General features: G+C 47.2%; 1 protein-coding gene across 1 annotated transcript in view; it reads left to right on the top strand.

Annotated features, from left to right (window-relative positions):
* Positions 1 to 3,077, top strand: part of NAGK (N-acetylglucosamine kinase) — a 261,040-nt gene extending 257,963 nt beyond the window's left edge. Inside the window, exon 10 of the mRNA XM_078674531.1 lies at positions 2,472 to 3,077. Coding sequence (XP_078530657.1) covers positions 2,472 to 2,662 — 191 coding nt within the window. The 3' untranslated portion in view covers positions 2,663 to 3,077. The remainder of the gene's footprint in view (positions 1 to 2,471) is intronic.
* Positions 3,078 to 16,992: the final 13,915 nt, after the last annotated feature.

Genomic DNA, 16,992 nt, shown 5'->3' with positions numbered 1-16,992 from the left:
AGGAGAGGTTCAAAACTTTTTGGATAGAAGGGCAGAGAGCAGTGCTAAGCTTGTTCATCACTCTGGGGGGGAGGAGATCAAGGGGGGACCCAGTTTTTATTGTATTTAGTAAAGATTTTATATCATCCTCAGAAATTTCTGGGATATCAGTAAAGGTCTCAGAATTAATTTGTGGACAGAGAGCATCAGCCGTCTCTGTGTTGTTGGGGTGTTTGGCCAATATTTTGTTATAGATGGTATCAATTTTATCTTCAAAGAATTGTGAGATCTTATTACACAAATCTTGAGAGAAGGTATCAGGACTTTCGCATGCTGTGGGATTTGTGAAACTTCTTAGAATTTTGTATAATTCTCTGGAAGAATTATCTGCTTCATCTATTTGGGATTGAAGGCTGGTTTTCCTTGCCTTTTTTATGTTTTTGTAATAAGAGGAGACAGCTTGTTGATAGAGCTCTTTGCTTTCACTGGAGTGGTTCTTCCTCCATCGTTTTTCTAACTTTCTGCACTTTTGTTTTTCAATTTTTAATGCTTCCGTATACCATATTTCCTTTTTGTTGTTGGTCGTTGGTAATTTGACCAATTTTTGTGGGGCCAAAAGGTTAATTGTATCGAGGAGAGTGGTGTTTAGTTTGACAAAGGCCGATTCAGAATTGTCAGAGTCGGAAAGAGTAGGTGTTTTCCAGGTTTCTGCGAATGCTTCTGGAGTAACCTTATGCCATGGTCTACGTTTAATACTCATGGTGGCAGAAGATTCGGAAGATTTAGTTAGTTGCATGAAGGAAAATTCCAGCATGCTGTGGTCGGACCAGTGTACTGATTTGGGGGGATGGCAGTATATTGACGGGTCATTAGAAAAGATGAGATCTAGGGTGTGGCCACCTCTGTGGGTAGGACCACTGTTCCGTAGATGTAGGCCTAGAAGGGCGAGGTCTGCCAGTAGGAGCTTGGTATCAGGGTCCTCTGGTGTGTCTGCGTGGAAATTAAAATCTCCAAGTAGTATAAAATGCTCTCTTGCTTTCATATGAGGAGCAAGTATTTCAGTGAGAGTTAGAGAAAAACTTGTGTCGGCGCCAGGAGGACGGTAGACTAAGGCGCCCTTCCAGTGGTGTTTATTTCCAGTATTTATTTTGAAGATCATTATTTCCATAGAAGGAAGTAAGGCTTGTTCTAGTATGGTAATGCGGAGACTGTCTTTGTATATTATGGCAGTGCCGCCACCAGTTTTTATCGGGCGGTCTTGTCTCAGGATTTTGTATCCTGTGGGGATTCCTGTCATAACAGATGGAATGGTATGGGGCTTTAACCAAGTTTCCGTTAGGAAGCATATTTCCGGTTTGAGGCTGAGAATAGTGTCCCAAATTTCAATACAGTGACGCGGAAGAGAACGAACATTAAGTAAGAAGCTTTTCCAGCCTTTCTTTACTGACTTGGGAGTGAGTGAAGACCCTGGTATAGTATTGAGAGTGGCTTGAAAACCACACTGACAACAGGAAAAAGGTCCTTCAGAATTGGGCCAGCCACTGTCTACACATCGGTGGTGATCCTGAGGGCGGAGGGATCGTAGGAATTGGGAGGAGTACCTGATGTGAGAGTCTTTAGATGAGGCCAGGTCAAAGGAGGGGTGGAGGGACATGGGGGCAGGGTGGGTGGCCCCTGGTCCCGTCCTGTCGCGGACGGGCGCATACGGGCTACTCTTTGGCTTAGCTTCGGCTCCCCTGCGCGCGATCGCTGCACGCTCACGGGAAGGCGAGGGCTAAGTAGCCCCGAGAGACCCAGCTGCTAGAGCGCTAACCGCCCAGCAGTTTGGAAACAGGAAGTGGTGTCCTCCCTCTAGCATTCAGAGGGAAGGCGAATCAGAGAGCGTCTCCTATGACGGCGTTGCACCAATCAGTAGGGTGTTGTGATGGTGCGTGTGGGCAATGCGAAAAGCAATTTTTACAATCTAAAATTCCGTTTTAGTCACAGATTTTAAAAAGGCTAAAATAATCACAGTCACAACATGAATGAGAGCGCGAGCTCAGCGCTATAGCCTGTGGCGAGCAAGCGGTTCACAAGGTACTGCCACTACCTCTTACCGCAGCGCCAGGAAGTCAGGCTCCGCCTAAGTAGCCCCGAGAGACCCAGCTGCTAGAGCGCTAACCGCCCAGCAGTTTGGAAACAGGAAGTGGTGTCCTCCCTCTAGCATTCAGAGGGAAGGCGAATCAGAGACTCTGAACACAGTGCTGAATCACTGCCCATTCACATCCAAGAGAAAGCAGTTCTTCCTCAGAACCTGGGTGCACACATCAAATATGAACACCCACAATCTTGTAGAATATAAGATTCATTGTGTGGAAAGTACTATGGGAAGGAGACATGTCTAGTATCGTGAAAAGAGGGTTGACGTTTGATTGATAACCACTACCTTTTTAAGTAAATAACCAGTTTGGATTATGCTATTACTGCAATCTCGGCATGTATTTGTTTTGCAGGATTCATAAGAATTCTGGATCTTGCAAGAAGCAATGAAAATACGAGGAGCTTCTCCAGGTTCAGCCTCCTCAGACTGAAGCAGTCGTCAGCCCTGGGTGGGGCGAGCCTTGGGGCAAAGCAGATTGGACAAGCCTTCCCTCTGGACTACACTTCCAATGTGGATGTCTTTTATACACACACCTTTTCGTGAAGTCTGCCGGTTTTGTATAAAAGGGCCATCGCTGCCAAACCAACTCCATCCATCGCAATCTCTCCAGAGCTTTGTTTACTTTCCAGAGCGCTTAGCTCCGCCTTCTCTCAGAAATACAATGTAAACGTGAAGTTCATGATGTTGTCTAAACGCGACAGAAACTAATATACGGGACTATTTGCACTGCGTCTACATGCATTTCTGAGGGAGGTTTTGTATGAACTCTCCATTTTTAGTATCGTTTTTTTCTATGTCCCTCTGTAAAATCATGAGTAATCGAAATGCACTGAAAGATTTTTCAACAACTGTTTGTTCTATTCTTTCTTAAGTTGATTTCTTTTTTTACCTTGCAATAAAAAAGCATCTTCTAATTTTTGTATATTTATACTATTAAAATGTATTCATGATTTTGAAATTGATGTGTAGTGTTATACATTTGTTGGGATTCTCATTTATAGTTCCATTCACAGCCTGTTTGGGTTAGCTTGCATAAACTATATTTCATTGCAGTTCCAGCCATATTAGCATACAAGCTACAGAACCATGCCAGAGAGAACAATCATCCATCCGGCTACCTCTTTTCACAGATTGATAGAACCGCCTGCAGCTCAGTTTAGCTCATGCTCTCTTGAGAAGGTTTGAGATATTGAGAAAGACCCTCTTGCATCCGGTGCATTGCCAACCAGCCATCTCACTTCGGTTGCTGTGCCAGTTTCTTGATCCTGCTTTGCCTCACCTACAAAGACTGCTTTCCCTAACCTGGTCTCAACCAGACCATGAAATCTACAGATCTATCCAAAAGATGTTGTGTTTGTTACCTCTATAATAACATGGGGTACAATACTATCTACTTTACACAGAGCTAGTGGCTACTAGTTGACACAATTGCATGCCTTGAGAAGATCCTGCAGCTGGCCTTGGTCTCTACATGGAAAACTCTGTGTATTTCTGAATCCAGCAGGGGGTTGGTAATGCCATTTTATTCTGGACTGGTTAAAATACTAATAGAGACGTGTGATTACTGTATTTTCCATTACAGAATGATCATGTGTGGATTGTGATGCAGATGAACCATTTCTACGGTGAAAATACCCTTTATTCCGCCGCTCCCTGAACTGCACTTTCAAACCCAGAATTCTCAAAAATCAGATAGAATCCTCAGAACCATAGATCACAAAATAAACCAACATTGGCATAGCCAATAGGTTTCGCCTTAATGACCTTATAAGATTAATTAAAGGCATTATTTAAATAAATGAAATAATGCCAAAAGGATCCGGCCTAGAAACCGCTTTAGCTCTCTTTTTTATTTTCATATAGTAAAACATCATACATAAATAGTAAATACATGTCTACAACAAGCAACACAAGGGAGGAATGTTGGTGGTAATTAAATCTGAACCCTCATTTTTACGCGGTTTATATATTTCTGTTCTCGGCGGTTGAGGCGCTTGGCAAGGCAAAGTCAGCGGCCCCAAATTACCCATCTGGGATATTTCACGATGAGTCCTGATGGGGGGAGTTTAACAATGAAGGTCGATGGTGGGGGGAGGGGGAATGGAGTGGGATGAAGGAGAAGGAACATGAGTGAGTCAGAGAAGGCGCATGTGTGTGTGTCTCAATCTCAGCAAGGGCACATCTCACTTGCGGCTTCACTCGTTCCTTCTCTGTCTGTCTAAACTGCTCTCTTCTCCTGTCTCTTCTGCTGTTAGTCTCTTTAGCTTTCTCCTTCTCAAGAGGTTGTTGCGGGAATTCTGCTCATGCACAGAACTATGCACAGGAAACCAGGACCTCAGTGAATTGTGGTGTACCAAAAACTCGACTCAATACCAAGAACCCCTATCCGACTAGCATCAGTGTCTCATTCGTTCTCCGTACTACAGCTAAGCTACCAATGATTAGACAACCCAGAACAAGCGACTAGGGGTACTCTCAGGAATGGTGGGAATCAAGAACACGCTTTCGTTTTTATTCTCATACTGGTCCACAACCTGAGTAATCAGAGACAGGAAAAGTGTCAAATGTTTATTTTTATTTACGTGCTCTGTGAGGCAGTATTTTGGCTAACATAAGCAGGCATATGATTAGAAATAAAACAATCAGCATTGTTACAATTCCATAAAGCACAAAGGGAGAAATCATGTTACAATGATAGTGGAAATAGGTCGTATTGCATCTTGTGAACCACCCTACCCTGCTAGGAGCTAGGTTTTATAATAATAGAAGGTCTCTCAGGCTTAAATGGGGAACCCCATTCCTCTAAGATCAGCTGAGGTGAATCACATTACAGGATCAGCAACGCTCTTTGTCTGGAAAGGTTATTTCTCTTAGTACCCGAATCATGCATGCAGTGAAATATGAAAGGCACTCGAATTTCAGTTAGCTGCAGCTGTGTGCATGTTGTGCCTAGAGCGTGGGCCGATCAAACTGAATCAACAGCATACATTGTTGTTATGACCTTGAAGACTTCTGCACACAGTGTACAGACTAAAGTTGTGGTGTAAGTCTAGGGATGTGAAAAACAGACTGTTCTCATGTAAAGAAAAGAAAGCAGTTTAACTTACTACAACAGAAACATGTAGTGGTGTGTGCAAAAGTGGCAAAGCGGCAAAATGGCGTTTAAACTTCTAATACGCATATGCTAACATAGCAATGTGTGCAAGCAGAACCCGGTCTTCACTACAAGGTGTATGCCCCTGCCTCTCTGCTACTCCTGTCTCTTTTGCTCTCTGTCTCTACAGCCCTCTCTCTTGCCTGATACACAGCTCAGCTATTTTATAGATGCTCTCTTCTCAGCGACTGTCTGGCAAGAGCTGGAAGTGACAGAGAGCTGCATTCTTATTCAAGAGTGTACCTTATGAGACTGCTGAACCAAGGCCGTCTCTGGGGAGACAATGAGAGCAAAGAATCTGGAAGTGCATTAGACATTACATAAACCCCCCCCACCCCCATCAACCCACACTTCATGCAACAATCCACCAACTCGGACCCCTCTTTGACAACAAAATCAATACCGTTAGCCAGAACACCACACGACCGATCCGCTATCACCACCGCTCCACCACTAGCCCGCCCACTTATTCACTTACAGTTCATAAGAAAACACTACAATATGTGACTTACCTGCACACTCCGCGCCCTCTCCATCTATGATGGCAGCTTCGTACAATCCGACAAAGCGTCATCCAACGATGTGTTTTCTCCCTGTGCCATCGAATCATTAACACCTCGCTCTCCCTTACCACTACCCACGCTTATTCCGAAAAGTCCTTGTTGAAAACCTCAACACAAATGCATCCAGGCAGAGGACCGTTGAAGAGATTGAGAGGGGGTGACAAAGTTCCTGTCAGTGATAAACCCGGGGTGTCGCAACAGGGAGACTCCCACGGGGCTCTGCGAAGGGCCCGCCGGCGCCGGGAGGAGAGTCCGTGCACCGCAGGACTGTGGGGAAGTGCTGTTGTCTGCTGCTTCCCTTAGGCCTGCCTGCTCTGCCTGTGCCCTGCATCCTCTATCCTGTGAACTATCTACCTGCCTGCATTCCTGTACCCTACTTGACTGTGACATGCATCCTCCCTGCCTGTGGCCTGCCTGCTCTATCCTGTGAGCTACCTGCTGTCTGTCTGTGCCCCGCCCTACTGCTGTCCTGCCTACCTATGCCCTGCCTGCTCTGCCTTCCTGTGCCTTGCCTGCTCTGCCACCCTGTGCCCTGCCTGCTGTTTCCTTGTGCCCCGTCTGCTCTGAACTCCCTTCTGCCATCCTGTGCCCTGCCGGCTCTGTCTGCCTGTGCCCTTCCAGACTGTGCCATGTCTGCCTGTGCCCCGCCTCCTCTGTCTGTCTGTGCCCTACCTCCTCTGTCTGCCTGTGCCCTGCCTCCTCTGTCTGCCTGTGCCCTGCCTCCTCTGGCTGCCTGTGCCCTGCCTCCTCTGGCTGCCTGTGCCTGGTCTGCCCGGTCTGCTCTGTTGCCTGCTGCCTGCGCCCTGCCTGCTCTGACCTCATGCGGCACCAGCTCTTCCTCGCGGATTTTGACACGGTGTCGAGTATGAGGGGCCGGTATTTGGAGGGGAGGGGGCGGCGCGGGCCCAGTGCACCTCCCCCAGTGCTGCCTGAGGCTTCCTCCCGGTGCCACACCCCACCGCCTGAGCTGCCTGCACCCCAAGCTCCGGAGCTGCAGACCCCCGGGCCGTGCGGACCCCTAACGTGAGGTGAGAACTGGGGGACGGGGAATGGGGCGTAGGGACCAAGGCGGGGGCGCCCGTAATCCTTCCTGGGAGCACGATGTAGTCTCTTTTCATTCCCCAAAAAACAGTAAACAAATATATATGATGGCTAATTACTATATTCTTTGACTCGCACTAACCAACAACAGCCTGATATATATCACACAGGCCCCATCTCACCTAAGAATCCAAATGTGGCGCCATAATGCTCTCGTCTTCTCGCCACCGTAAATCACCTCTCTCCTCTTCCTTGTTTTGCCGATCACGTGGGTTAGAGCCCGGATATTGTCAAATAAATGAAGCGCAAAGAAGGACTCTGTATCTACGTTTCACCAACGTGATACACCCAGTATGTCAGGGCAGTAGTGAAACGCAACGAAGGACTATGTATCCACGTTTCGCAAGCCTAGTGCACCCAGTATGTCGGGGCAGAAAATACAAACATTCCGACATGTCCCAGTGCATCAACATCAGAGTGGGCACATCAGTAAAAACACTTTACACCCTTGCAGAAGCCAAGCCTCCTTCAGACGTAACTAGCTGCAGCGGGCGAGTTCTTCCCCTTCCCTGCTCGTCCGTCGCCAAACAGCTCCATAGGGCACGGATTAGAGCATTTTACCGAAGGACATAAAAAAAGAAATTCTAACCGTCGACCAACAAGGAACTATGTATGGTGAAGGTGGGGGTAGCAATAAATAGAAACAAGCAACGGAGTGAAAGGGGAGGGGGGCGGGAACGGGCACAGGGGTAGGGGGGTGGAACGGACACAGGGGGAGGGGGCGGAACAGACACACGGACAGCGGGAGGGGGGGTCGGGAACGGGATAAATATAAAAAATGCTGCTTACCTGATCAGCGGCCTCAGTGCACAGCCCACCCCTGCAAAAGACACGGTGGAAATGGAGTAAACATGACGAGAAAAAAAAAAAAATGCACACACCCACCGCCGCAATGACGTTCGGAAAGGGGTGGAGAGGGAAAAAATCGCGGGAACGCCCCCGAATCTGGTCCGGCCTTGACGGACAGATCCGGCACCCAATGGCTAGCCTCCATTTATGGAGCTAGCCAATGGGAGCCGGGGGACGTTCCCGAAGCACTTATAGTTAACAAAGGATTTCGCCTGCGCCGAAAAGCTGCGCAGAGCGCAGCCTTCGGCAGGCGAAACCCAAAAATGGGAGTGACACATAATTCTCAAAATACAATGAGAAGAGTTTAGACCTAAAACCTCTTGTGGCTACATACTGTTTTGTTAATTGTTTATTTACAAAAGAGATGCCACTAGTTGTAAGAGGAAAGCACTCCTTTTGGAAGCAACCTTTTGTATATATATTTTTTTAAAGTAACGCCGTACCTATATCTCCTTTGGCTAACTGATTTTAAGCATAGTTCTTCAGTTAGTGTACTTGCAGCATTAACAATTAAGTAATAAATGTGTGCACACAAATCACCAAAAGAATACAAACTACTACCCACCCCTTCAAGCCACTTCTGCAGCTCAGCAGGCGGTGGCAGTGAAGACCTGCCACAATTCCACTTTGGACGCCAAACATGTTTGATTACCTGGAGTTAATGGGGCAGTCTTCAAGACTGATTCCTCAGATTCCAGTCCATGGTTTTGAGTTGCAAGAAGGCTTATCACACTCCAGTTCAGGTAAACAGCAGCTTCTCTACTGGTGCATTTAGCTTCCTCTACGTCCCCAACCTTGTAAATCCAAATCCGTATTTGTAAAGCGCGAACTACTCACCCTTACGGGTCTCCAGGCGCTGGGGACCATCGTGGAAATTAAGTGAGCTATTGCCCAGAGTCACATGGTGTTGGGCTGAGCTGCTGCTAGAGCCGGGGATCGAACCGTGAACTCGGTGCTCCGAAGTCAGCCGCCCTGGCTGATGCACCACACCTCTCCACCTTGTTAGTTCCTTAGCTTAATTAGAGAAGCTCCACGGGGCTAGCCGCAGCTGGCGCCTGCTAATCACTTTAGGGAATCAGCAAAAACGCCATTTCTTTGGCTTTTGGAGGAACTTTCCAATCTCAAGTATTTATTTAGAATAAACTGGCGGAGTGTGGTGTTACTCCAAATTTGGCAGCACCGCACTCAGACTGCTTTAACCCCTCCCCTGCTGGTGACGGAACCACTCCGTCATCAGCTGCGGTCGCGCTGTGCTGATGATGGCGCGGTTCCGTCACGGCACACCTGCGCGGCGCGGATTCCGCGCCTGCACTGAGCGTTCCATTGAGCGGGCGGGGCCGTGACGGAACCGCTCCGTCATGAGCACAGCGCAACCGCGGCTGGTGACGGAGCGGTTCTGTCACCAGCATGCGCCCGCCCCACCCCCTTAGCACTGCGGCGGAATGGCCGCCGCAGTGAAGGGGTTAAAAAGCAGGGATTATTTAGCTACATATTTACAAAAATACAGGGCACCCCTGCATTTCCCCTAGCACTGGCGCTAAAAAAGCTGCTTAACACCCGCGCAGGAACCCTAGCAACATTTTGATAGGGGGCCCTGTGTTGCAGGGGTGATTGTTTATGTGCAGGAAGGGAACACCTTCCTGCACATAAACAATCTTAAGAGGCGATTTGCTCTATCCATGTCTGCTGCAGAATGCAGCACACGTGGAAAGAGCAATGTACGAGGAGCAATAAAACATTTCTCCTCGTCCCGCCTGTTTAAAACCAGGTATTGCCTGGTCTTATTTTTGGCACTGCCCCATACCTTGTAAATATGAGGCAGCGTCAAAAAGCAATGGGTGTTGAGGTGGAGCACCCTCTGCAACTCCCATTGCACGCCCCTTTCACACTAAGTGCTGCTTATTTACAAGGAGGCGTTAACACACTTTAAGTGGCTTAACGACGCCTTGCAAATAAGGAGAATGTTTTAACACCACCAGAATGTCACAATGTGCCGTTATGGTGGCGTTAAGTCCTTGTAAATATGCTCTATAGTATCTCCCAGGTGCAGTGTCACACGAGAAGGCATTCTGCCAACAAGTAGGCAATTAGGCAATTATTTTTTCCTTCTAAGTAAGTTCCTCTCTTTCCATACAGCGTCCAGCAAGGTGACTTAACAGGTTAGTCCAGTCTGCGACTGACAAAGGCCCTCGCGCATACGAAACAACAGTGCTCACGTTTTCTCCGCCCAGTATTTTGGCCTTGTGATCCAGTTTCTGGTTTGGGGACCTGTTTTCTGGCAAAAGCTGATGAGAAGACGCAGCCTACAGACCTCTTTTGTAAAAATGCATACATCATCCCTCATCAGTGGGGTGCTAGTCCACCACCCTCTGTCCCCCCCGGTGTGTGTGAAGAATGTGTTTCCTGCATTTTGTGATCCATTTGCAGGGTGACTCTTGCACTCTTAGTACATGCACAAAATAACGTTTTTATCTATTGCCACATCCCTCAGTCTTGCCGTCGCTAAGCACTGTAAATAGCAGTTGTTCTGATTACAGATTTAATAGTATGGTACATTAGGATGGCAATACACATCTGCTTCCCAGCCAGCTGTTTTCTGCTTGTTGCAGTGCCTGAGCTCCCCTTTCCTGCTTTGTGTTGTGTTGGGCGGCACCCAGAACGCCCTCGCTTGGCTGGTATCTGGAAAATCCACATTTTTTTGTTTAGTTGCTCCCAGCGCTCTGCTGCGTCCTGGAAAGCCTGGGAAGATTTATTCTGTTCCCACTGGAGGAATGTTTACATTTTGAACTAGCTTGAGCTGGCCTCGAAGCTCTGTCAGTGCCCCACGAGCAGGATGATTGAAGGCCCCATCCAGCCAGCAGAAGTACTTTTTCTGGACTTCTGAAGGAGATTCTGTGTACCATCCCAGGTATGTTTGCCAGAAATGTCATAAACAATTCTTTGACTCTGGTGAAACAGTAGTCCTGAGGTAGCTTCTAGCAGGAGGAGCTATGCAGAACAATGACTATAGAAGGCCCACCTGACTTAAGCCTGATTGGTGATCATCTTGAGGCAGTGAGCCACCAAGAAACCATTAAAGACACTTCTGGCAAGCTCATCAGAACCGAACCAGGAGGTATCCTAGTGAGAAACATCCCCAGACAGTGAGTATTCAAAATGAATGGAGAGAAAACTGAGGTCCTGGTTGTAGGAAAGAAGCCCTCCCTTTGGCGTGAACTCACCCGTCGGCCAACTTAGGGCACCTCCCTGCTCCCACCCGGCAGTAAAGAGCCCGGGGTTCTGGATCGACAAAGGAATATCCATGGAAGTCTAGGGGAAGAAGCTAGCGGCTTGCTGCTGTGGACTTATTCGCACCCTAAGAAAAATAAAATGCTAAGTTTAGTTGGCTCTCAGCACCTACACATAGAGTGGTAGTTAAGGGTCCACTTAATTCACGTTTGGATTATGGTAATTCCCTTTATCGAGGCAGTCCCAAATACGTACCAAACCAACTGCAAATAGTACAGAATGCAGCAGCACGTATACTTTTTAATATTCCCAAACGAACATGAGCGGTCCCCGCTCTGGCAGCGCTTCATTGGCTACAAATCCAAAAGAGGATACAATTCAAATCTCTGTTCCATTGTGCCATGCATAAAAAAAGCCCCCCTCTCATCCAACGTCTCGTAACGCACTATGTGTCGAAGCGTAACCTGGGATCGGAAGCTCAAAACGACTCCTCGTCCCTAAGGTCAAGAAAGCCAGAGGTGGGGGTAGTTCCTGCACATTTCTAGCCTCTAAACTATGTAAAGCACTTCCTGTCCACATCCGGCTAGACCGCTCCGAAGTTAGCTTCAGGAGGCAACTCAAAACCTATTTATTCTAGCATTCCGAAGGCACCTAGCACCAAGAGGCAAGGTTTACCAGCGCTGGGAGGCCTGTTGGGTAGCCATCCGCTTTATAAATCCCAAGAATAGAATAGTATGTTAACTCTACATTGCCCCAAGCCCCCCTGTACCATCCACAGCTTTGTGGGAGTTAGTTTGCTTGTTTCTAGCCCCAGTTTAAGAATAGTCAATCAATCTACATTTGTATAGTGTGGCACTGTCACACCCTATGGGTATCTGGGCGCTATGGTTGTTGGGTCTCCATTAACCGCATCGCTGCGGCGGCTATTCCGCCGCAGCGCTAAGGGGGCGGGGCGGCCGCATGCTGGTGACGGAACCGCTCCGTCACCAGCCTCGGTTGAGCTGTGCTGATGACGGAGCGGTTCCGTCATGGCCCCGCCCGCTCAATGGAACGCCCAGCGCAGGCGCGGAATCCGCGCATGCGCGGCGGCCGGGCCATGACGGAACTGCTCCGTCATCAGCACAGCGCCACCGCAGCTGATGACTGAGCGGTTCCGTCATCAGCATCGAAAGGGTTAAAAAGCCAGTCGAGTGTCTTTCTGAAGTCTGCTAGGGAGGGGGCTGTGCGGAGATGGAGGGGCAGGTTGCTTCGGGTCTTAGCGGCGATGTAGGAAAAGGAGTGACCCCCTGCTACGACGAATATGGGGGTTGTGGGCAAGGGCCTAAGAGGAGGCGCGCAGGTGTCTGGTGGTTAGAGGAAGTTCAGTCGATGGTTGATTTACCAAGGTCCTTGGGTCGGTAGGCACCCCGGAGTGGATGGATGACATGATGGTCAAAGGTGGTCTGGGTAGTGAGTGGGGACCAGGTGGTGATCATTTGGCTGAAGGCTACTTTGGGGCGAGGGTGGTGATGGTGTCCCAGATTTCCATGGCGTGCTTGCAGAGGGATCGGGTGTTGAGCATGATGCATTTGAGCGGTTCGGGATTGTTTGTGGTCTCCTGGGCGGAAGAGGCACGGGATCTATCATGGGCTGTGTTGCAGGAGAAGCGACAATGGCGGCAGGTGAAAGGTCCATTGTGGATAAGGAATTCAAACTTTGGGGCCCTAACTGACTCGGTCAGAACAAACTATATCTAATTTTGCTCCTTTGCTCAACTGTTGTCCGATTGCCCCCTTCTCTTTTTGTGCATGTTAGAACCATTAGCGCCCTCATACAAAAAAAGTTTACTCCCTCTTGCAACTAACATCTATGAAGTCTCTACATATGCAGTTAAACCCATTTTATTTCTTTGAATGCAGAGAGCTCAGTTCCAGCCCTTCTCATCTGCGAATACTCCAAAGTCTCAGGCCAGACACTCGGATCCAATTGAAAGGCAGACCTCTGAAGCCTCATGTCGCAAAAAACAAAGTTAAATAGCATAGACTTTATGTAAGAAGCCAAACCACTGAAACACTTACAGGTCAAACTTGAAAGAAACATTAGAGCTATGTGCCAATGCACTGTCTGTAAAATGAATAGCATCACACAGTTGTCCACCCAAGTTATAACTCGGTGGGGCAATTACCCTTACGCCTCTGTTAGCTGTTATTTTTATGTACAGTCTAGAATTGACCCCTTCCTTTTCCTTGGAAATTGATATAAACAGACTGTCAGTTAATTGTTATGAGCTGACAAAAATCATGGATTGCCCTAAAACAAAAGTTAATCTAATAAAACCCGAGTTAATCGGATCCCGAAATGTTTACAAACACCAAACTACTTACCTCGTTCCAGAAACTCTGAATCTCAGTGGCTTCAGCTAGAGGGATACTTAGTAACTACATTGCTCTCGTAAGCCCTATCCTTCTGTCAAGGATCTGGCTGGTCTTATTGGGTTTTGCGGTGTGGGTCAACCTGTAAGGGTCTGCGTTTGGTTGAAGTCCTATTGTGGCGTCGCAGTCCTATTAGTCTGTGATTCTAACTTGTTAACCATTTGAACAAAACAAATTGTCATCTGATTGCTGACTTCACCTTCTTCCACTCTACCTACCTAAATGTGGGATCACCCAACTCAATTACTTGTCGTTGCTATGTCATATCAAGTAATAAGCTCCTAAAATCCGGTAAGTGATTTATTTTGGAAAAATGTATGCTTAAACGGGTTCTGCCTTGTTGGTCTGATGCCATAGGTGGACTGCGCAATGATAAAGAGCTGCATTAGCCAGGTTGGAGATTTCCTTTTCCATAGCATAGATCATGATATTCGCAGCTTTGCTTTAGCAGCAGTATCCTCTGTTTTATCCGTTCTGGCTTCAGCGCAATTAATGTTTCTTTTCCTACAATGGGAAGAAGTAAATGTTTCTCACTGCCGCCTTGTTTGCACGTGGCTGCCCTGCTGAGCAGGAACGGCTGCGATAATCATGGCCGCCGCCACCGCCCAATTTTAAAATGGCGACGGTCTTGCAAGGACTCAGAGAGCCCCACAATATCTTGTGGCTTGGGAACTGGCTGATACAGGGAGTGCTGGGCAGTTTCTGGGCTGGAATGTAAGAGTTTGCTCTATACCCTTTTGTAGCATTTTTGCATGTGCTAGTATATAATGTTTTAAGAAGTGCCAACCTTGTAGTGGTTCACACTATTTATATTCTCTCCCTTCTTGACCAGGACAGGATGAGCTGCTGTCCTGGATGACTCTCTCTCTCTGCCATTGTGCAGCAAATGATTAGGCAGACCATGTAGCAGGCAAGAGATGTACCTCCAACCTAGATGGGTTGCTCCTGATGAGTTCCAAGAAGATTACAGATCCATCTCAGGTTTTGCAAAACCTCTCTAAAAAGTGTCTTTTTCCTGAACCTGCATCACAGAAGAAAGAGACGTTTTTTTCTTCACAGTATCAATTGAAGATCTCCCCCTGCATACTTTAGTATGCAAAGTTCTGGGAAAATTGAAGAACATTCTTTTCCTTGCTTTTTGATGAAACACTATCTTTTGGAATAATTTGCAGAAGAATTTCAATCTGTGGTTAAAATGGATTCTGGATTCTTTAATTGCAAGCTTACCTTACCACAGGACTATAATTTCGGACAATGATACTCGGGAGCTGGGAAACTCTTAGCCTGGCTCAGCAAAAAAGAAATAAAAGACAGGTGGGTTCAGTCTATAGTAGACGGCCAAGGACAAGAGCACATAACCGACGAGCAGACACAAGGTATCCCTTCCTGCACAAAAACAATCCTGAATGCAACGCATGTACCCTTGAACCTTGGTGCGAGGTTGCCTGCTTTGGCGCTAGCCCGCCAAAAAGCCGTTAGCCCAAGTGGAAAGGACAGGAATGTGCCATATTGCCAAGGTGACTTGTGCTGCACTGCGGGATTTTCCCATAAATTAACCCCTTAGTGTTTCTCATGTTTTGTCATACAACTAGGCCCGTTTTGTATGCAACAACGATGCATTACCAGAAAAACCCTGTCTCATACGTCCATCCATCTATCTCATACGTCCATCCATCTATCTATCTAGTATACAAGCAAAGGGTGTTTTTGGGGTGGGAGATTTCTCATAAAGGATCTGTTCAAACCTATCAGAAAACCAAGCATGGGAATTTTTTTCAAGATAAATTGCATTTGCACCTTAAAAAATACACAAGCAAAAAGCAATTTTGAAGAAAGGCATTTAATAAATTAGTTTCTAGGAAATGGTACATCTTGAACATTTCAATGAAACCATTTAGGTGAAATGGTTTCTCAGTAATGAAATTGTTTTCTATAAAATCACTAGTAAATGTACTTATAGGCATACCGGGCCTTATAAAGTGAAGGCCTGCATGTGCCCAATTGTATTAAGGCTTTTTTTTTTTATATATTACCTGTGGCTTTTCTTAACTGAGCTGCTCACTGCTATTACAAGCTTATTTTAACACTGCCGGATCAGACAGAAACAGAAAGCAGTTCTGCTGCTTTAATGAGACATCTCCTCAAAATATTTTAGTGACTTGAGATGGCTTTGCTGATCTTTCTGTGTCAACAGTGGGGGAAACAGCACTCAAATCTTACAACGTGCACAGTCAGGCTGAAATGGAGTGACCTGTGACCCCAGATACCGTAGCTCGCTTTTGTTTTTTTGGGACTTCCCTGTGATGTTGACTCTGGAAAGTACCTGGCCCAGGATCCTGCATGAAAGGTGAGTCCTGTGATAACAACACTCCATCTGGGCCTCAAAGATCATCTCTGCTCCCTTGGGGGGTGGAGAAATGATGATACACTGTTGACTTGGGCCTCCAGTGGCACATCAACCCCTGTAGAATGCCTTCACATGAAAAGAGAATTCCTCAGCAAATGCCAACACATTACTAACTAATAAAGAAAAGAAGTGGGGAAAAAAATGTAAGGAGGAGAAAACCGACTAGAAGTAATGGGAGCTCAGAAGCACAGGCCAGGGGGCAATGGGATGGCCTCTCGATGGCCTGGATGAGGCACTGCAGGGCATATTTATGAAATAATCACACCGTGCAGCAAGTCACCCTGCTGCATGACAGGGAAATGCAGGAATGTGCCGTATTTAACATAATAATACAGCACACTGCTGTCTTTTCCCTGCGCTGGTGCACAATGTGCTTCCTAGAGCCAATGCAGGCACCCCAGCAGCACGGTGTAAGGGTGCCTGTGTTATAAGCAGGATTGTTTTGTGCAGGAAGGGACACATTTCTGCACAAAAACAATCTCCTCAGGCATCTTCCTCTATGTATGCAGTGGAATGCAGCAGAGAGAGAGAGAGGGGAAGTGACGAGGACAAATGCAGCACACACAGAGGAAGTAACAACGAGAAATAAAAGATTTCTCCTCGTTTCGCCTCAGCTGGGGGGGTGTAGCATTTTGATGCATTCCGAGGCCTACCAGTAATGGTAAGTCTGGTAATGCCCCAAAATCCATTGGTGGATGCGTGGAGAAACGCCTCCCTTGGGCAGAGTAATGCTTTGCTCTAGGTTTATCAAGCCCTTGCATGGCTAGTTAAATGAAACATAAGAGTTGTGCCGCTCTCGTGCCATGTTGCGTGGCGCAAGGGCGACGCCACTCTTTAATAAATATGACCTTGTGGGTCTTAAGAAGCAGCAATGTATTACCAGTGATGTCAATGTTAGTGTTTCTTAAAAAATAGAGGGCCTGATTTACAGCAAAATGATGCAGCGTGGCGCCGCAAGCCATTTTCCTGCGCCAAGTTGCATCATTTTTAAAGCACAGTAACAATATGACGCATCCCTGTGCTTTCCCCTGCGCTGGTGAACAACTGGCTGCCATACGCCAACCCAGGCACCCTTGCCCTTTAGTGCAAGGGTGCCTGCGTTGCGCTATGATTGTTTTTGTGCAGGAAGGACCTTCCTGCACATAAACCATCACAAGAGT

The sequence above is a fragment of the Lissotriton helveticus genome, chromosome 2_1, assembly GCF_964261635.1.
Source record: "Lissotriton helveticus chromosome 2_1, aLisHel1.1, whole genome shotgun sequence".
In the NCBI taxonomy this organism is placed as follows: domain Eukaryota; kingdom Metazoa; phylum Chordata; class Amphibia; order Caudata; family Salamandridae; genus Lissotriton; species Lissotriton helveticus.
The sequence above is the reverse complement of the archived record's forward strand: the minus strand, read 5'-3'. Positions and strand labels throughout refer to the sequence as shown.